At 44.6% G+C, this 22,189-nt stretch overlaps 2 protein-coding genes across 3 annotated transcripts in view; both read right to left on the bottom strand.

Annotated features, from left to right (window-relative positions):
* Positions 1-6,373: 6,373 nt before the first annotated feature.
* Positions 6,374-8,283, bottom strand: il1b (interleukin 1, beta; the record flags this gene model as incomplete). The annotated part of the gene is made up of 5 exons (XM_084439687.1): positions 6,374-6,601; positions 6,842-6,984; positions 7,120-7,281; positions 7,954-8,152; positions 8,263-8,283. 5 exons carry the CDS (start codon positions 8,281-8,283, stop codon positions 6,374-6,376), a joined length of 753 nt encoding a protein of 250 aa, XP_084295813.1.
* A 6,004-nt stretch (positions 8,284-14,287) lies between these two features.
* The window catches only part of LOC311310791 (metal transporter CNNM4-like), a gene marked incomplete at both ends in the record, with an annotated part of 40,541 nt that continues 32,639 nt past the window's right edge, over positions 14,288-22,189 (bottom strand). The window contains 2 exons of one of the 2 annotated variants that reach the window (XM_084440356.1): positions 14,288-16,966; positions 19,155-19,366. In XM_084440356.1, the coding sequence (XP_084296482.1) occupies positions 16,721-16,966; positions 19,155-19,366 (458 nt within the window). Of the gene's footprint in view, positions 16,967-17,837; positions 18,084-19,154; positions 19,367-22,189 lie in introns of those variants that run through there. The other variant, XM_084440355.1, reaches the window with a different exon arrangement.

The following is a 22,189-nucleotide window of genomic DNA, read 5'->3' as shown; positions in this document are numbered from 1 at the left end:
GCAAAATGTGTATATTTAGGCTATGTTTGTTTGTGACAAGATAAATACAGTTGGTATAATTAATCTCCAAATTCCCAGTTAATTCCTGTTAATTCCCATGGAAAGTTTCCAATTTTGAATATTCACGGAATTTTGCAACCCTAAATCTAACCCTAAACACTAAAGCTAAACATAACCTTTGACCCCTAAACCTAAACCAACCCTTAACCTCCTTGTAAACCAAGCCCTAAACCCTTCACTATCCTTGTGGAGGCATCTGGGCGGGTGGGTGGGCACTGGGCACACACACATGCACCAAGCCTAACCCTGGTCCAGCACATTGAATGAATAAGCCATGATACCGAGATGAGAGGTCTAGATGACATCTGCTGTAATAACAATAAATACTGACCAGAACCTGGGGGATGAGTGTTAACGATAGTAAATAAGACCCAGTGAGAGTAGAGGAATGAGAGCAAAGCCCCCGCTGGTGTAAACTCAGAACGGGACCTGGCTACAGGCATTCTTAAACTCAGCACCATTAACAGGCCTGCCTATGGCTCTAGCAAAGTGATTATTGTGAATAAGTATTATTCAGTTTTTATTTCTAACTCACTAGCGATCTGTCTACTACAGTAGCAGCTTGTAAGTAAGGGCAAGCAACAACAACGACATTGCACAAACCAGCTGGCTGGCAGTAAACTGTGGGGTTTCAGGGTTCCTATGCCCCCCCACCCCCCAATATCAGAATCCAAGTAAAAGTTGGGCATGTAAGTTGGGCATGTACATGTTCCACACAATTACACAGGTGGCACTCCATTAGGAGTAATCCCATTTGAGGGCAGAGAGACTGGTTCGGAGTGTGGAGATGGAGAACTGTGAAGGTGAGAGCTACTTAAATGCTAAGTCCCAGACGCCTCTAGCTCATGTTGGAAGAACATGACTGCTCCCGAAGGTATTAAGATCAATGAATGGGTAACTGCCAGAAAGTGACTGATCTATCCCATAGTTAATGCCCAATGTTAACATTCCTACCCTGAACTCCCGTGCACCTAGGTTAGTTGAATATAAACAGTCTCCCACATGTGTGTGTGTGGTCCCAAATCTCAGCAGTGTGTATGTGTGTCCTGCATAAACTATGACTACATCATAGAGGCAAGCCTACGATACAGCGTAGTGTGTATCTGTACCTCCTCCAGGAGTTTGATGCAGTCGTCCAGGGACCTGTCCATTGCGCAGATGAGGGACTGGGCTTCCTCCTCCTGCTGAAAGCCTTCCCAGTAGGGCTGGGGCAAGGCCACGGTGCGCCTGACGCGGGGCTTCACAGGCATGTGAGGACGCTTGTAGGAGATTCCCTTGGCGTCGCGCCACTCCTGGAGCTTCCTCCTAGCCAGCCAACCAACCAACCAAACCGATGTGGGGAACATTGAAACACTGTCAGTACAGGGGTCTACTGTCTAGAGGTGCACATGAGAAATGGTTTGGCAGGATAACAAGAGCCACACTGACATCCCACAACAAAACTCTGGCAGTCAATGATGTGATGACTAATCAAAAAATCGTAAAACATATCTATTTCTTTATTTATGAACATCTATTACTGAAAAGATTGAAAGACACCCTAAGGAAAGGCAGCCGAAACAGAGAATGCAGCGACTCACATCCTTTCCTCCTGGGCCGCCGTTATCCTCTTCTTGCCCTCCGTCTGGGGAGCGACCCTGGCCCGGCCCGGTCCGGGGGTCCTCAGATCAGCCGACGACGACAACCCCGTCTCGGTGGCGTCCCGGGCAGAGTGCGGCACCGTCTGTGGCCCGGCCGCAGTTACCCCCGCACTGGTCGCTGCGTCTGAACAGTCCGTTCGGGAGGACGCCGCCGCATCGTCTCCCTCGGCCAATAGGCCGCCATCTTTCTGCACCCGCTCAGCCACAGCTGTGGTCATCGCTCGGCGAAGAGCCTTGGCCTGCCACTGGCTAATCGTCCCCGTTGAAGCGCGGGAGTTCCATGTCTTCGCAGCTGCCGCCACTCCAGCCTTGGCTGTCTGCTGTGGCGCCTTGCTTGTGGTTTGAACGGCTTGCGTCTGTGCCCTGATGGTTTTGTTGGTTTGAACCCCCCTCCCCCTCTCCCCCGGCCTCGGAGCTGCAGTCCTTGCCCCAGTGGTGGCGCCCTGTGTCGTGGTAGCTGCCGTTACAGGTGCCCTCTGCCAGACTGGGCGAACAGGAGGCTTCTTCTCTGCTCTGGGTTTCGAACCAGTCCTGCAGGGGGCTCCATCACCCCCAGCACCGGCAGGAGCAGGCCTCCTCTGGACCCCCTGGCCCACGGCCCCGACGGGAAGCGTTTTCCTCTGGGTCGCCGACGCCTTCTGGGAGACCGAGGCTGTCAGGGCAGCGCTCTGGCGTGCTCTATCGGGAGCACCGGCGGCGGCGGATGCTGGTAGAACCGCGACGCTGGAGCCCTGCGGGTGCTCGTCCCTAGGCTGAAACAGAGCAGGCATCAGACCCGTCTTGGTTCTAGCTACTCTGCCAATGCTCATCCTGGCACTGCTGGCCGCAGCGACGGGGCGTGTCCTTGCTGGGGGGCGTGTCCTTGCTGGGGGGCGTGCGCTCGCGACAGGCCTCCCGGCGGCAGGATGCGATACGGTCTTTCTTTCCACGTTCGCCGGAGCTTTGCCGTCGTTGTGGTGGACTAGGACTTTCACGGACGCGTCAGGCTGTGTTCTAGACCGGCCGGCGACGTGCGTGTGGGGTCTGACGGGTGCAGTGGCGTGTGTTCTGGTAGGAGCCGCGTTCAGGCTGGCAGGCTGTCTCTGGACAGCCGACTGTGTTGAGGCACGGAGCGCGTTAATGCGTGCGGTGACGGAGGCTGTGGGGAAGGTACGTACAGCGGAGCCATTCCTGTTGCTGATGCTCCTGAGCGCGCCAGTGGCCTGAGGAGCAGCCATGGCATTCAGAGGCTGGACCTTCACTCCTTCCTTTTTCATCTTCACCACATTCAGACCCTGGTTCTCTTTCCCTTTGGCAGCCTGTGACAGCAAAATCCATAAAACCAACAACATAGTATTTTGTGGCTGCTATCACACATCTACAACTCACAACCCCTACACAGGAAATTCTCAGTATTCCATCAAAATGTAGCACGAAAGTTAGTACTTACAACAACAGTTGCAGGCGGCTTCTTGACCTCAGCACCATCACGGAGATAGGGTCTGATACAATATAAAGTAGGGAGACAAATAATTATTCTGTAACTGTGGTATGAGACAAGAAAATACTGATTTGTAGCCTCTCCCCCGAGGAGAGCCTGGAGGTTATTCTGAAGTCAAACACTATGATTTCTTACTTGGGGTTGGGCGGTTTCAGTTTCCCCTTTGACGCCAAATACTCCATCAACTTCTGCTTGCGTAACTCTGGGAGACACAGGGAGGACAGTGTCATGTTAGATACTCAACTAAGATACCTTAGTCTCATTGGGTGATTTTAAACAAGTGATAAATGGATTTGGATCAGATGCTTGTGTTTGTTAAATTATAAATCTCTGTGCATTGCTTTATTCTTTACATTTGTTTTGCCTATCTATGCTTGTATTGCTTATTTGTTGTACTGTTCACTCTGTTAACTGATTGTTGTAACCAGGGCACCATTGTGAATGACAGACCCTTGTCTCTATGGGCTTCCCCTGGCTAAATAAAGGTTTGAATTAAATAGAATAGTTATAGTAACGTTACTGGTTCGTTAGTTATGCCAGCTGTTTCACTTGCTGATATTTGTTTACCAGTATAACGTTACCTTATTAACTAGAGGCATAATAAGGTAACATTCGCTGGCTGACGCTGAAACATGTCTGTACACTTTACGCTGCAGGTGCTAACGCTAGCTAACGGCGTTAGCTACAGCGTATTCGGTTGTGTTTTGCTGGAGGGTTGGCTAGCTAAAGGGAGCTAACAAGAATGCAGCGCAAGTATGGAAGAGGGGGTCAAAGTGAGCACTAGCTAGCTAGCTAACGTTAGCTACATCTGGAGGCTAGACATTGCTACCTAGTGCCAACGCTAGTAACGTTAACGTTAGTGAATTAATATAGCTAGCTTAGTAGCTAGCGTTAGCCAGTAACAGATAATGACAACAGAAAGCTAGCTAGCACTGGCGTGGCTAGAAACCGGCATAAGCGAATTTCATACCTCTTCTACAGAGTTTGGAAACTGTTCCTCCTTCGTCCATGGCTGGTTATTTAAATTTCACCAGCGCGTTGTTCACTGTTCAGTACGTTTAGCTCTCTATTGTACCTAACGTTAGATTAAAAGCGAACCCGATAGCAGCTAACGTTACTGTTCGTCCTAATATTTTTCGAAATTGCCGGAGTTGCTGCACGGGCGCCGTGCCTCCTCTCCTATTGGACGGTTTGAATATTTGAAAAGCTCTCTGAAGAAACGTTCGTTCCCAGCTTGACGCTGATTGGGCCAATATCATCGAGCTGCAGCCTGTGAAATAGGCGTTCCTGTTTCGAGGGCGTTCCTGTTTTCGTGAACGGGAACGCCCCCAGTGACGGTCCAACTGTCAATCATTTTTATATTGGATTGGGCGCGTGCTGGCAGAGAGGGCAGAACCACTTTTGTCAACATAGGCAACTCTTATCTGGACTAGGCTAGTGTTATCAGCAGCGTTGGGTAGTAACTAGTGGCTACACATCGGGATTACATAAAATAAGTACTATAATCAGACATCAGAGATCAGTCTCCTGTTCATGTGTCCGCCTCGCCTGACCAGTGTCATTTTAGTGGAGGGGTGGCTGGGAGACATTTTGTCCATGATAGCCAGCAGTTTCTCCAGCATTCTCTCCGCAACCACTGTCACCACCCCCAGGACAGAGCCCGTCCCCCTGATCAGCTTGTCCTCACTCCAGCATGTTGGCATCAAGCTTTGATGCTGCTGCCCCAGCACATCGCATAGAAGATGGTAGGCCTACTCGCTATAACAGACTGGTAGAACATGTTCAGCAATGTTCTATCGTAGGACCTGAGCCTCCTGGTTGGCTCTGGCCCTGTTTTTATATGGCCTCTGTGCTTCATGCCCATTACAGCCTAATTGTCTAGCTGCACTCCTAAGATACTTGTTGACCACATCAACATCCACCTGGATGGTAACATGAGGCAGCGGAGCCTGGTTCCTTCTGAAGTCCACCACCGCCTCCCTGGTCTTCCCTAGTAGGCAAGCAGGCGGTCCAAATCTGTCTTCACCAGGGATCTGACAGTGCAGTGGCTTTAGCTCAAGGAGGTAGAGTAGCCATCTGGGAATTGGAGAGGTCCCTGGTTTGATTCCAGCTCCTTGCGGCAACGTGTCCTAGAGTGAACTCCAAATTGCTCCCCGCCCTGGGCGATACTGGAAGGCTGCCAGCCCACTGCTCCTAGCTTGGATGGGTCAAATGCAGCAGACACATTCCAATGGCCTCTACGCTTACATGTGGCCAATACTTGAGACTTGAGGTGAGCCAGGACACACTTCCATTCTTCATGATTCTTCATGATGTGGGACGTCAAGGCCACTGGTAGTGGGGTGTCTTTTCTTGGCAGAATATTTTCCATAACTCAGGCTGAAGATGTTTATAATGTCATGTAATGTCTGTGCTGCCATCTCTGTTACTGGTTCGCTTTCACGATGCATTCCACCATTTTATCTGTATTGTCTTTATATTGCTAATTGTTTTGTTGTTTGCATAATACTTTTTTAAAGTATCCCCCACCCCTCCAAAAACAAAGAATGCTGCTCTTGCTTTTAGCTTCTGCACCACTGACCGAAGCAAATTCCTAGTATGTTGTAAACTACCTGGCAATAAACGGATTCTGATTCTGAGCTACAATACGCAAATATTTTGAACTACTTATGTGTGGTAACTACCCGACTATCTTCAATGAATATCAATGAAAGTCTGTAGATTTTCCATAGACAATTTTATTTCATTAAAAGGAAAGTTCAACATAGCCTACATTCCAAATATAGGCTTTAAAAAAATAATAAATATCAAGTGCAAATGTAGCAGTTTATGAACAAATAAATAGCCTACATTCATACATAGTTAATACATTAAAATAAATAAATTAATAAATATTAGTACTAGATCATGATCATAAAAGCAATCAGCAACATTTCATTCAGAACCATATTAAATACTGTACTGTAAATAACAGAGACATCTATAGATACCAAGCAAGGGTGCTCTCCAAAAGAATTAACACTCAATGGCGCCATCCTGTGGGGAACTTTGACTATAAATCAATACACCCAATGCTAATTTGTACTCAGTACATACATAATCTCTACGAACTTCAAGAAATTTACTGTTGTATAACTGCAAACCACCGTGACGGCCAGCACAGTGGCGGCTTAGGCGGTCACGGCTGTCATCTCTAGCCGTGGACGGTGAACGTGGTGTACCGGTCGGCTGCTCCTTGCTGGCACATCTGCACCGCCTCTGCGTTCTTTCTCTGGGCCGTGCTGATGAACCAGCCTGCGTTGCTGGCGGACATGAGCGTGCTGACGTCCATGCCGGTGTCGCGGCGGTAGAAGAGGAACCGCTCGTCCTCGCTGTTGGGGGTGATAGTCTGCAGCTCTCTCTTCTTCTCGTCCGTGATGCCCTAGGCGAACAAGGTCAAAGGTCAATACAGTTCAAGTTGTCTGGAAATGATGATGATGACAATAATGAAGATGATGATGGTGATGATGATGAAGATGATGATGATGAAGATGAAGATGATGATGATGGAAGTGTATGGCGCAGAGAAATGTAGGACCTGCTCCCATATTCCAACTTAGTAGTTTTCTATAAAACTTAGTAGTGAGGAATAATGTTGAGTAGTAGTGCTCTCAGTCTCTACCTCTATCGCTAGAGTGGGGTCTCCTCCAGTGGTCTTGGAGCAGCACAGGAAGAGGTTGGTCGACTTGATGCTCAGAGTCACAGGCTTGGCCCCCACCTGAGTGATGGTGGCGGGGTTGCGGTACGTCGACAGGTTCAGATGAACTGAGGAGGAAGCCAGAGGAAAACATGATCGAAATACAGTATTGCATTGTTTTGGCTGGGCGAACTACCCCAGTAACAATGATGACTGAGTGGTCATATGACCCAAGAGGGGGGACGCTGAGAGGAGGTAGCTACCTTTGCGGTTGACGTTGACCCCCTGCAGCATGACGGCCTGCAGCTCCATGTCCCTCAGCACCCACACCCTCTTCTCGCGGTCGCTGATGCTGCACTCGAACTCTTTGCTCTTGGTGAAGGTCTCCCTGGGGGCCGCCGCGTCGCTCTGGAACACCAGTTGTTCTGACAAGGGGGAGAGAGAGAGTTTGGTTTAGTTCAGTGTGACTGCAAACATTCCCTGAGGCGTCTTGTTGGCAGATGTTAATTTTATTTATTTTAATTTAATGTTAATATGGGCTCTGAGTCCCTTTATGACAGATCTCTCTTTTTCACAGGAGTCCTGCTTACTTAATTTGCATCAAAGGTCAATTAAGAGCAACTACTTCACTTTACTTTATCACTAGCACTCGGCAGCAGAGGATGTCAGTGAATGATCAGTAAATATATACACAGAACCACTGAATAAGGACTGAACCTGATGAAGGGAATATCCCTGTAGACCCAGCTGTTGGATCACCCTCCTACAGTGGTTCTGTGTTCATATGCACTAATTATTGATAATTTATAACTGTTAGCAAACCAATTATTAATAGGTAGTCAATTATCTGCAAATGGTTTATGCAGGCTGTATGCAAGGATAGTAATTATAAAGCGTTACAGACACATTATGAACATGCTACTTAATTCTCTCAAAACTGCCCCAATAGTTGCACCTTTTCACATCCATATAAGCGTCAGTTTCCCCGAAAAAGTTGTGTAGCACCTGTCCATCGCTAACAATATGAGTAGACCTCGAGAAGAGATGTAATTTCTCCTTCGAGTGTAAGCTAGTCTCTGAGATCTCCAGATGCATACCTTCCAACACGCTCTCCAGCATGAAGCTCAGCAGGTCCTCATCTCTGAACTCGGAGCTCATGGGTGCCTCGTGTTGCTGCAGCCGCTCCAGGGCGATGATGAGGTTGGCCACCCTGCGCATGGTGGGGGGGTGGTGGCTGATCTCCAGCTCCAGGCCCTGGGGCATCTTGGAGCTCCAGCTGTGGCTCTCTGAGGCATTCTACAAACAAGGTTGGGAGGAGACGTTCATTTAATGTTATAGTGAACACATATTCAATGTGTTTCCCGTGGTGGTGGGAGGGTCCTTGTTGGACCAGGTGGGGTACTCACCATCATCAAATACTGCTCCATGTTGTATATGTGGTTCGATCTGCAGCATTAAGAAGAATCACTTTTGTTTACAAAACTGACAGTAGTGTACTGAAATTATCCATAATAGATAGATACCTGCACTTCAGAGAGCTCAATCGTATGAAGGCCATTCTCTAATATTGTTTACATGAAGAATAGAAGAACAGGTGCACTGATAACACATAGAATATAGAGGATATTTACCTGTGAGAGATGTTATTTAAAGGTAGTACGTCTTTCAAACGCTGCTGCTTTGTCTTGGTCTTTGTCGTTGAAACACTTGTTTTCTGACTACATGTTGTGACTCTGGGTGTTTTTATACCTCGCTCACAAGGGATTTCCCTTACACAGGAAGGGGACGGTTCTGTTTTACAGTTGGAGATACCAGAGATTTTGATGATGAAAGCGGTTTTGATGATGAAATTCTGTAGAATCACATGAGGACAGCGGGGATACCTATTATTTGACTATAACACACACCTAGTCTTCTCTGTTTTGAAAACTATGTATGTTGACAAGACAGATTAGTGTATAAGTTACCCCTGCCCCCTTTCTTTGAATGTTGAACAGACAAAATAATAATGTTTTTATATGCTTTGTGACTATAATGACATTGTGTACAGATTGTGTACAGCTGGCCATAGGTTAGGTAGGTTTGTACGTATTAGGTACTGTATGTCCATATGTTAGGTACAGTAGGTATGTACGTATTGGGTACTGTATATATACATAGGCCCTTTATTGATCCCAGAGGGGGAATTACAAAAAAGGTAATCTTTTACTCCAGATATACAGTCGGCTACATTATACTGTTGCATGTACTGTACATGTGTCATAACATGTATGTATGTGTTATTCAAATTACAATCACTCATTCTTCAACTCTCAGCTTGTCCATAGATGTCAAACATCATACTAACTGCAGAGTATACTGGACAGTTCATCAAAAGAAAGTTTTGTATGTCCTATCCTTTCATTGTCTTGTCATTTCTGCTATGCTAGGCCACATTTTAGTGGGTGTTAAAATGTGGCAAATTCCCACTTGAAGATATCCAGGCATACGGCATAAGGAAGAGTGATGTAACATGGGCTTTGTCTGATATTTCACCACGTCCTGGGCTCTCACGCGAGACTCAGCTAATGTTGAAAGTTAGGTACAATGGTAACAGTGAAAATTAGTTGGTAATCTCGGTGAAGCCGGGAAAACCTCGGTAAAGTTGGTGTTGGTAGCAACCTTGGCCATCACATTTCAATATGCAAAATAGCACACACAACCAGGCGTTGCTATTCATGTTATTATTCTTGTTTAACAAAAAAGCAAGAAGTAGCCTGTGTCTTTCAGATATTGTTCCTTGACTCTGAATCAGAATCAGATTTATCGTAGCCAGGTCGGTTTTCACACATACTAGGAATTTATTCTGGACCGTTGGTTCGTACAATAAATAGACAACAATAGACAGGATGCAGGAACAAGACAGGACAGTGCAAATGTCAGGGTAGTCTGGTGAATGAGATTGGATCCTGAGACTACATGGTTCTTCTTTACCCTGTATTTCAACTTGACTGACTGACTGTCTGTCTGTCACACCTGGCTGAACTATCATTTTAGATCAAACCGTTGAATTCCACCTGTATTACTGTAAGTACTGTATATGAAGAGTACTTCATACATATGGAAGAATTGGGATGTTGAAAGGTTCGTTATGAAACAGGGAATGAGGTATTGGTCCGTCTAGACTTAGTTCAGACTTGATTTATGTTGACATGACATGCAATTTCTCAGGGAAACTTGCCCAATGTCCCCGGGTCAAACCCAGTATGACACTGACTGCTGGTACATTTCCACCTGTCAGCTGGATGGGCCAGACAAACTGGGAATGTGGCCATACATTGTCCAGTGAATCAGGAAGATCCAGATACTCGTTTTAGACCTATGAATAGTGTCAACAACATCATACCTCCGAATTCATTTGAGAACATAAACATAAAACAAAAAGTTCTTAAACTTGTGTTTAGTAGATGATTACAAATATGTTGTAACAATGCTTCTTGTCTGGTCTGGTCTGGTCTGGTCTGGTCTGGTCTGGTCTGGTCTGGTCTGGTCTGGTCTGGGTCTGGTCTGGTCTAGTCTAGTCTAGTCTGGTCTGGTCTGGTCTAGTCTGGTCTGGGTCTGGTCTGGTCTGTTCTGGTCTGACTCTGGTCTGGTTTGGTCTGGACCGACTCTGGTCTGGTCTTACTCTGACTATGGTCTGCTGTGCTCTAACTGCTCTGACTCTGTTCTGTTCTGTGTCTTGACTCCATCTCTGCATAGTAATAAATACCATATTTAGTTGCTTTTTCTCAAGGAAGCCCTGTATTTTAACAGGACCTTATACTAGATAGACCTTAAAGGACAGGTATTTTGGACTTTAGGGCCTATTCTCAGTCTGTCTTACATGAACCTGACACGTATAGACTATCATTCCCCTGTTCACCTCAGTATTGAGAGAGCTATAGTTCTGCATGCATGCACTCACATGCACCCGGCTACAATGAAAGTCAGGGCCAGTGGACCAGGGCCAGTGAAATGTTAGAAAAAGTATGATGTGCTTGAGACGCGCAGCACAGGGTGTAATAATCTTACCGGTCGCAATATGTTTTCCTGTGAAATGTATCACAATACGTAACTGATTGAAACAAAAGTTCCATTTGAAACAGAACTATTTCACGACCGCACTACCTCATACCTTTTGCACTATAAACCTCTGCAGTACGTTGTAGAGAGGTAATTGTGCTCAGCTGTGATCAAGTCTCTACTTGTCTCTATGTGTCGGGAAGGACTGACAATAGGCTCTAAAGTCCAAAATAGTGAACCTATCCTTTAATCTTTATAGCTCAAGATTTCTTTGTCACATGCATGTAATGTACATGTAAAGTTACAGTGAAATGTTACTGCTGGCTCCAAGATTATATTGTATGTTTGAGCACTGAAACATTTCAATCAATCAATCAATCAATTATGCTCAATACAGATAAACTCCAATACTCAATTTACAAATTACAAATTTGGGGGCATGGGCGTGTTTGTACATAGCTATAATAAATAATCCCAGGGGTGGGTTACATATACCTTATGTATACATATACATTCATGAGTTATCCTAAGAATGATTGTTGTACATAGAAATTGTATTGTCACGTCTGACATCAGCAGTATATTTTTATACAGTTTCCTGTTTTGGGGACGGGAAGTTGAGAATGTCCTGGTTTCGTCCTTCATGGTCTGGTGCTGGCATGGATCTCACACAACTGGATTGGCAGTGGAATTCCCATTGATGTCATATGATGTAACCCTGTTTTGGGGTGCTCATCTGGCTTTGTTAAACACAAAGATTCACATATTTCAGCCATTGTCTGTTATGAATTTCACTTCCTCCTTCGTTGAGTCAAGAAACATAACTTAGGGTTTGTCTCCTTGTTTTAACAAACCATCACAAGTAATTATGTTGACTCGCAGTCAGAGTTGGGCTGCAGCATTAGGTTGCACTTCCATCTCATGTTTTTCGCACATTGTACTGATGGTTGAACTCAGAAATGTAATTGTGGCATTAAGACCTGGAACGCACCACCTTTAATAAACTCAAACGAACAATGAAGCCCAGGCCTCAAGGAAAGCAGGACAAAAGGTCTAGACTTGTCCCTAGTAAAAGATATCTATTGTATTGTGAAACCTTTGACTAATCTGTAACCAATCTTTATAAACAGGTATATTTCCCAACAAGATGAGCAACAGCAAAAGTTATTCCAAAATATAAAAATGGAGATAGTCACCTATTTACAAATTACAGACCCATTTCCCTGCTTCCACATTTCTCCAAGATCCAAATTATTTGTGCTCAGACTTGATAATTTCATTGAGAAACATAATTTATTGTGCGACCAACAATATGGCTTCAGAACAAGCAGGTCCACCTCAATGGCAGTGGTAAATTTAATAGAACAGATTTCCACACCAACTGACAGTTTGTGTGTTCATAGATCTTAGAAAAGCCTTTGATACTGTAGACCATGAACTGTTAATGAAGAATCTGGAACGCTATGGAATCAGAGGGACAGCTCATTTATGGTTAAAAAGCTATCTTGAAGACTGTTACCAATATGTGCAAATAAATTATGTTAAATCAGAATTCTTGAAAGTAAAATGTGGAGTTCCTCAAGGATCTGTCTTAGGACCCAAGCTTTTTATTTTACATATCAATTACATTATTAATGTATCTAATCTTTTGAAATATGTCCTATTTGCTGATGACACCAGTTTGTTTTGCCATGGAAGGGATTGGAGCAGCTCCTGAGAATGGTGGAAGGGGAGCTGAACACACTGAAGAAGTGGTTTGATGTAAATAAATTATCCTTGAACTTAAGTAAAACCAAACTTATAATATTTGGAAATTGAAAAATCAATAATGAAGTCTCAATAAGGATAAACAATGTAACTATTGAAAGAGTGTTTGAATACAAATTGCTTTATTATTAGTATTAATGACCACAAATTAAATTGGAAATCTCAACATATCACGTCAAAAAGAAAATGTCGAAAACTATCGCCGTATTTATAAATCTAAAGAATTTTTTAACCAAAACTCACTATACCTACTGTATTGTTCTCTTATAGTCCCATACATGTCATACTGTGTGGAAGTGTGGGGAAACTTATATAAAACCCATTTAAATCCGATTTTTATTCTACAAAAAAGAATAATTCGTATAATTAAGAGAGCAGAGTACCGTGAGCCAACCAATTCATAAATTTAAATACACTAAAATTCTTGGATATAGTCAACCTTCACATCTTATTGATTCTATTTAAAGCTCATCATGATCTCCTTCCACACTGTATTCAGAAACTGTTCGAAAGCCAAGAGAGTATATGAACTCAGGAACACGGGTTGTTTAAAAAGCCAAGAGCAGGAACAAAAAACAAACAAAACTGTATTCCTGTGAAAGGTGTACAATTGTGGAACTGCTGTGAAAAGGAATTAAGAATGTGTAGTTCAATCCATGTGTTCAAGAAAATGTTTAAATATAAGACGTTAAACAGGTAGAATGATGTATTGTAATTATAGTATTAATTGTGTCTGGAATTATTCATTATTATATTATAAAACTGTATTCTGTATTGCACGTAATATATTAAATAAGTGACTATGGTCATTATAACATGTGTATGTATTTAGGCATGTGTGTGTGTATGTATGTATGTATATATATATATATATGTATGCATATATGTGTATGTATATGTATGTATACGTGTGTGTGTGTATGTGTATATACATATGGGTATATATAATTATACTTGCATTCTATACAAAAGGTACTTTATTTCTGTCGTACTCTTTCTGTTTGTACATTCTGGAAACTTACATTTGTTTTTCTTTTCTTCTATTTTTTTCTAACAATTTCTAACAAACCTTTTTTGGTCGAATGTGCTATTATTATTGTTTTATTCTTTTTCCCTCTTTAATTGATGCATTGTGTGATGATGGAGTGTAAATGCTACTGTTATATCATGAGTTTGACGACCAAAATAAAACATTATCAAACAATCAATCCAAACATTTAGAAGAGAAAAATATCTCCAGTTTATTAATAACTTTCATCTTCAAAACTTGTTAAGACAGTAATTATAAAACAGTATGTACACATTATTTCCTTTTTAATTTAAAGCATGCCAGAGAAAATGGAGAGCTGATTTTCCAGAAGTAACTCCATCTTCTCTGCTCCCAAAACAGTCAATAAAAGCAATATAAAAAATGGAAAATAACGATTGTTAACCACGACTACTGACTGTTCTGAGGAGAGACTCATCTCATACTGAACTCTAACCCTGTACTCTTTGTGTGTGTGTGTGTGTGGGGGGGGGGGGGGGGGCAGGAGTGTGTGTGTGCGTGTGTGTTAAGGAATGAGGAAATGGAATAAATAACACAAATAACAGTATAATAGACTCCTAGATGTTGAGTGAAGGCAGAAGGTTTACAGTAGAGCTGCCGGTGACTAACAGCATGCTCACACTGAGTCAGGTTAAGGTCGGGCCATCACAGCGGTTAACGACAGCGTTGCCACAGAGTGATGACAACATTGGCAATTTGTGTCTAGAATACCAAATGCTTTCTGGTTAAAGTGCGGTGTGTCACACAGCCGGTCCTGATAATGACGGTAGCGGGGCTAAATTCCCCGCACGGGGATTATTAAAATATATACTGTATCTATCTGGGAAAGTCCAGGACAAGGTGGCATCCATCACTACAAACCACAGAGACAGGCGAGGAAACAAAGATATAAGCTGTGTGACTCCAGGCAGAGGGAGGCTCTGCACAAGCCCATGCCACTCTTAAACGTTACTTACCGTAACAAGATTATCTACAACTCCTCAGTGTTTGGTTTAGCAGGTGTTTGTTCTCTGTCTGAACATAGGTCACTGACCTACTGTACAGTCATTGGTTCTAGAATACTAACCATAGATTCCAATTGAAAACAAAAAAGAAAGAAATAAACTAACCCTAACATTTCGGATTCTTTGGATTCGTAAATAAATTGTGTCCCATTTTTAGAAACACGTCATAGCAGAAAGTGCGTGATCATTCCCCCTCAGGAAGGCAAGAGTCCAGTTCTGGTTCCATGATCAGATTCACACCCAATCATAGCACAGGTGAGTCTCAGTCCATCCAATCATAGCACAGGTGAGTCTCGGCACATCCAATCAGCACAGAGAAACCAGTTTAGGGTTTGGATGAGTGCTGCCGTCATGACGATATTCATATCGATTTGGGAGCAGATCGTCTAGAGATCTATTTGGTACTGGGTACATCTCTCTGCATTGGGTAGGTCTCTCTCTGTAGGCCTACAGTATATCACGTTTAAGAGGGCCATTAAAAGATTAACATGGTGGTTGAATGTGACACTTGCCACAACAAAACACGTGCATAATTCAACCTTTATTTATACTCGAAAGTACACTAAAGTTGTCCCCTGCCCAATGACGCTGACTTATCTAATAATAATCCTTGCTGGCTAGTCAGCCAAGTTAAGATAAAAGCACAACTATAATGTCCTTATGAAGGCAAACTAGCTAGCATTATCGATAATGTCACCTTATGAAAGCAAACTAGCTAGCTAGCCAACATTAGCTAGCTAGCTAGCTAAATGAATGTATAGGGGGGTGGTTATGTGATGTACTACAAGAACAACCAATTGAAAATGGGACGATAAATTTAACACGCCTACTTCTCCAAAACTAAAGTACGGACATATTTTATACTTTCATTGTGTTTCTTCAATGCCCTCTTGTGCAAATAGCATATAAAAACTTGAAAGTGTGACCAACCACCATGTTAATCTTTTAAAATGACAAAAAGAACAATATAAAACAATTAATTTACAATGATGGAAAAAAAATCTCCCAAAATATACACAACTTGAGTTAAATACAGTCAATTGTGAATGTATATGAAAGTCTCTATTGGTTTCTGTTCCCATATCTAGTATGGAAGCTTCTGCTCCAGGTCAGAGGTCACACACATGGCACAGGGGTCGTAGCTCAACCCACCTGACAGGGCTAATACAGTATAGTCCTATTAAGGCTCAGCCCCAATACCCCCAAACACCATCCTTTCCTTGTCTCCTCTCCTTGTCTCCTAGGAGGCCTGGAAAGGCCTGCAGCCATAGGATGCCAGGTAGATAGACGAGAAAAGGAAACAAGGAAAGGACAAAAAAGAAAGGATACAAAGGAAGGCTGTTGAGACCACTGGGACCGTCGCCGTAGTAACGTACCCTACACATCTCCCACACATTCATGATCATACTGATTGTCTTGATCACAGCGCAAAGTCGTCTGTCGCCCACCAGCACTCCTCAAACGACCGCCAGACTGGCTGCATTCAACAGGAGTTCACCATAAGAATCTTAAGGATCTTGAAAACGTACACTCCAGATGTTGATGAGAAAAAAACACCCCCTAGTCGCAAACCAACAGAGGTGATTGTATTCAGCATTCATGGAATTAATAAATAGTATTTTTTCATCTCTTTCGATATAGTTGTACATATAATAACATATATTACTTTGACATGCTATGGTTTGGTCTTTCTTTGTCTTTAGCTGTGTTGGGATGAAGGGCTGGGGTCCTTGTTGTGGCTGTTGTTGTTGTTGTTGTGATTGTGGTTGCTGCTGCTGTGTGTCTGGAGGCTCCCTGAGTCGACTGGCTTTGCAGTAGGGACAGGAGGAGAGCAAGGAGGATGTGGGTGCGGGCCCACACACACACTTACACACTCACACTCACACTCACACACACACACACACACACACACACACACACTCATGCGCACACTCGCACACAGCTACTCCTCTGTCCCTTTGGCCCCCAGTACTGCTCAGATGCTGCTCTCTGCTTGGCTGTGTGTCAGATGTTGCTCTCTGATTGGCTGTGGCGGTTGGCGGTGCGAGTGGCCAGGGGTAGGCAGTTCTGCTCGTTGAGGAGGGAGGTGGTTTCGTCGGCGCCGTTCTCTGGCGTGGGTGTGGCCTCGTTAAGGGTGACGTCGGCAGGGTCTGTGTCCTCAGCGCGGAGGGTGTGGCCACTCTCAGGGGACTGAGGGGTGCTGTCCAGACGAGACGCCATCAAACCGTTTTGGTACTGGGCCCTGGTGATCTGTGTGTGTGTGTGTGTGTGTGTGTGTGTGTGTGGAGAAGGGGAGGGGGTGGAGTTAACAATGTTCAACTTGTAAAGAGATCTTAGTCTCAGAATGACTGCCTGTCAAAATAATTATTAAATAAATATTATACAGCGGTTAGTTCTGGTTCTTGATTCTGATTGGCTGGAAGCCGTGTTAAAATACTTTGTTACACACACCTGGGACCGCATATCATTCCATTTTCAGTATTAATGCGCCTCCTATTTGATCCAATGCATTGTAGTTGTTGTTGTTGCTTGGCAACCCATTTGTTAGGGGAACTATTTTGCTCAGCGGAATTGAGGGAATGATGCTTCGTTTTGAATAAATGTTAATATTTTACATTGCTGTGTGTTTATTTTACACTTATAGCTGTAGTAACTGTTGTATAAAAGCAATAAACCACTCGAGGCCGTGTGTTATAGTGATTTTATAACAGCTATGGGCGTTTGCCGCTTCGCGTCGTGCCTAACAATGCCCCCTAGCTGTTATAAAATCACTATAACACACGGCCTCTCGTGGTTGATTGCTTAAATAAAACACTATCCTACCATGAACAAAGAAACAGCGATATGAATGAGCGAAACAGCGTTATGAATGAATGAAACAGCGATATGAATGAATGAAACAGCGATATGAATGAACGAAACAGCGTTATTAATGAATAAAACAGCGATATGAATGAACGAAACAGCGATATGAATGAACGAAACAGTGTTATGAACGAAACAGCGATATGAATGAACGAAACAGTGTTATGAACGAAAATGCGATATGAATGAACGAAAGTGTTATGAACGAAACAGCGTTATGAACGAAAGTGTTATGAATGAACTGCTTGGCTGTGTGTCAGATGTTGCTCTCTGATTGGCTGTGGTGGTTGGCGGTGCGAGTGGCCAGGGGTAGGCAGTTCTGCTCGTTGAGGAGGGAGGTGGTTTCGTCGGCGCCGTTCTCTGGCGTGGGCATGGCCTCGTTAAGGGTGGCGGTGGCAGGGTCTGTGTCCTCAGCGCGGTGGGTGTGGCCACTCTCAGGGGACTGAGGGGTGCTGTCCAGACGAGACGCCATCAAACCGTTCTGGTACTGGGCCCTGGTGATCTGTGTGTGTGTGTGTGTGTGTGTGTGTGTTTGTGGAGAAGGGCAGGGGGTGGAGTTAACAATGTTCAACTTGTAAAGAGATCTTAGTCTCAGAATGACTGCCTGTCAAAATAATTATTAAATAAATATTATACAACGGTTAGTTCTGGTTCTTGATTCTGATTGGCTGGAAGCCGTGTTAAAATACTTTGTAACACACACCTGGGACCGCATATCATTCCATTTTCAGTATTAATGCGCCTCCCATTTGATCCAATGCATTGTAGTTGTTGTTGTTGTTGCTTGGCAACCCATTTGTTAGGGGAACTATTTTGCTCAGCGGAATTGAGGGAATGATGCTTCGTTTTGAATAAATGTTAATATTTTACATTGCTGTGTGTTTATTTTACACTAATAGCTGTAGTAACTGTTGTATAAAAGCAATAAACCACTCGAGGCCGTGTGTTATAGTGATTTTATAACAGCTATGGGGGTTTGCCGCTTCGCGTCGTGCCTAACAACGCCCCCTAGCTGTTATAAAATCACTATAACACACGGCCTCTCGTGGTTTATTGCTTAAATAAAACACTATCCTACCATGAACAAAGAAACAGCGATATGAATGAGCGAAACAGCGTTATGAATGAATGAAACAGCGATATGAATGAATGAAACAGCGATATGAATGAACGAAACAGCGTTATGAATGAATAAAACAGCGATATGAATGAACGAAACAGCGATATGAATGAACGAAACAGTGTTATGAACGAAACAGCGTTATGAATGAACGGAACAGCGATATTAATGAATGAAACGTTATGAATGAGCAAAAAAGTGTTAAGAATTAATGAAACTGCGATATGAATGAACAAAACAGCATTATCAATGAACGAAACAGAAATATGAATGAACGAAACAGAAATATGAATGAACAAAACAGTGTTATGAATGAATGAAACAGCGATACGAATGAACGAAACGTTATGAATGAACGAAACAGCGATATGAATGAATGAAACAGCGATATGAATTAATGAAACACTGATGTGAGTGAATGAATGGGCTTGCTGACCTGGGCCCAGGGCCTACCTTGACGTACTGTAGGTCGGTGAGTGCGCGGACGTAGAAGTCGGGCGTGTACTGGGGGGCGGGGCCAGTGCAGAGCGGGCCGTGCTGGGGAGCGGGGCCAGTGCTGTTGAGCTGGCTGTTGCTGCCGCCGATGGACAGACTCTCCTGGCGGTCGGCGCCGCTGAGGGACGCCGTCCGGTTCAGACCGCTCAGGTGAGACGGGGAGCGGAACTCTAGAGCGCGCACACGCACACACACACACATACATACATATAAACACACACACACACACACATACACACACACATATACACACGCGCACACACACACACACACACACACGCGCACACGCGCACACACACGTACAATATATACACACACACATACACACGCACATATGTATATACAGACACACACACGTATATACACGCACGTACAGTATATATACACACACACACACACACACACACACACACACACACACACACACGCATACACACCCAAAGATACAGTTAGTGAGCAATGAGGAAATGTAATTTACAATGAGAAACCAAATGTAAGACCATACACACACCCACATGACTAATCACACAACAATACCTCCCCTTACACACTCTTCCCATTCACAAAAACACATGCCCTCACACACACACACACACACAAACACACACACTTCCCATTCACAAGAACACATGCCCTCTTTCTCTCTCTCTCTCTCACACACACACACGCACACACGCACACACACACACACACACACTCTTCCCGTTCACAAAAAATACATGACCTCACGCACGCACACACACACACTTCATGTTCAGAGTTTTGTTAGAGAAGGTCAGGACCATGTCACTAGGAGCTTCAGACTGACAACACACAGAGAAACTGAACTGAATCCGACCATTTTATTATTTTGCCACTAGGTGGCGCCATTCACAAACTGCACTACAAGGTTCCCGACACACAATGCAAGTATGAGCGACTGAGCCTTCAGCTACACCAAAGGTCAAAAAATGTATTTTTCACGTGATCAAACTCTGAGAAAGATACATCGATGCAGGTGCATTCATGACAAACATCGGTGAGTGTGTGTGTTCTTGTGTGTGTGTGTGTGTGTCTGTCTGCGCCTGTCGAGTATTGAGGGCGGAGTGCACGGTCAAGCAAGGCAAACACACCAACACGGGCCAATTGGATGGAAGAACCACATGACGATCAGCCAATGAGAGGCAGCGTGGCCAACTGCCGGCTAATCGGAATGGGATCCACTTTGTTTCCTTTGTTCACCAGCAGCACTGGGCATGCATGTGCCAGCTCCACAGAGAGAGAGAGACATGCCACCCTGGCACGTCACAAAACACCCGCCAGTCACTCAGTTCACTCCACAACAGCACACGCGATACCAGATATTACCACAGGGGGTCAGTCGTCCAGTAGGGGTCCTCAGCGAATCATAGGAGACAGTTTTACCTGGACACGTGGGTTAGGTTAGTTCTCACAGTCGGACGTGAAATGGATCAGCTACCTAAGCTAACTTAGTTCTTTGATCATGGTTTGAGTTGGTGGTTTTTTTAGGGGTCCAACATGCCAGGCTAGTCTAGAGGGTCTACAGTAGGACGACACTCAGAGGTCCAGAGACGCGTCACCGCCGGGGAGGAGGATCTCCGGTTCTGTCCGGTACTGCTGCTGCTAGCGCCGTTAGCATTCTGTTAGCATCTTTAACAGGTGATGGGGGTGGTGGTAGGGGTGGGCCAAATTCCAAATTTAAACCTAGCCCTTACCCTTGTCCATCAGAGAGAAGAGGAGGTGTACTGACAAAAATAGCCGACGTTCTCAGCCAAACAGATGGCCAATAACGAACCCTCCTTGGCAGACTCCCTTGGCAGGTGGCATTGAGGTTAGGGACTAGGGTTGGGTTTGGAACTGGGCCCTGATGAAGTTAGTGGGTGAGGTACTAGTGAAGGTTGGGGAGAAGGCGCTCTCTAATGTCAGGGTAGATGGCGTTTCTGGATGATCTATAGGGCTAGGCTACTCACTAGTCTCTACCGCGGTGCTCGCTACTACCCCAGGTCCTAGTGCTCCCCTGGTCTGTGCAGAGATAAAGAAGGATAGGACAACATCGTCTTCAGGTGAGGAACCTGGGGTCAGTATCTCCACAGGGGGTAATATTAGGGTGCATCTCGATAGTCTAAAGGCGCTGAACCTGGACTGAGCACAGCAGATGAAGACATCACAGTGAACACCTGTCCTGGGCTCTGATGTCCCCTGTCCACGTCTCTCAGTTCAGACCAGAGGAAGGAGGAAAGGAAAGGAAAGGAAAGGAAAGGAAAGGAGGCTAAAAGGAGAGGAAGCAAACCTCTCCAGACTATTAGGATGCAGCCCTTGTTGACGGGACTGAGGGAACAGAAGTAACATGTTCTAGGTAGGACTACAACCAACGGACTACATTTCCCATCTTGTACCCATATGTTGTCCACTCCTCCTTCATCTCTCTCTCGTCCTGGGGTGTTAACCCTTTCTTCCCAGCCCCTGCTGAAGACCCCCCCCCCCCCCCCCCCCCCCCGAACTGTGAACCCCCACCTCCGCGTTACGTGCCCAGACATGCCGGAGGTTACCTGGCAACCGTGAGAAGAGAGAGAACCTCTTTAGAGAGAGGTGACGAGGACGAGATGATATCACTGAGAGAGACAGAGAGGGAGGGGAGGACAGAGTTTACCCACAGACAGGGGAAAGACAGATGAAGGGAGCTAGAGAGACGAAGAACAGAGAGAGAGAGAAAGAAAGAGAGAAGGAGATAGAGACAGAGAGAGAGAGGAAGAGAGAGAGAGGTTGTGAGTAAAGAGTGCATGGATATAGGAGGTCAGGGGTCATGTACTGTATGCAGAACTTCTCAGGAGGTGTCACAGTCACATGCAGGGCTTATACAAGATTCAGGTTTTATTCGTTGCATGAATAAAATCTGAATCAGAATCTCATTTAAGGGAGGGGTTTTGACCACTGTGAGGATAGCTGGTTTTCTATTCTGTGTGTGTGTGTGTGTGTGTGTGTGTGTGTGTGTG

Source organism: Borostomias antarcticus (genome assembly GCF_949987555.1).
Source record: "Borostomias antarcticus genome assembly, chromosome: 6".
In the NCBI taxonomy this organism is placed as follows: domain Eukaryota; kingdom Metazoa; phylum Chordata; class Actinopteri; order Stomiiformes; family Stomiidae; genus Borostomias; species Borostomias antarcticus.
The sequence above is the reverse complement of the archived record's forward strand: the minus strand, read 5'-3'. Positions and strand labels throughout refer to the sequence as shown.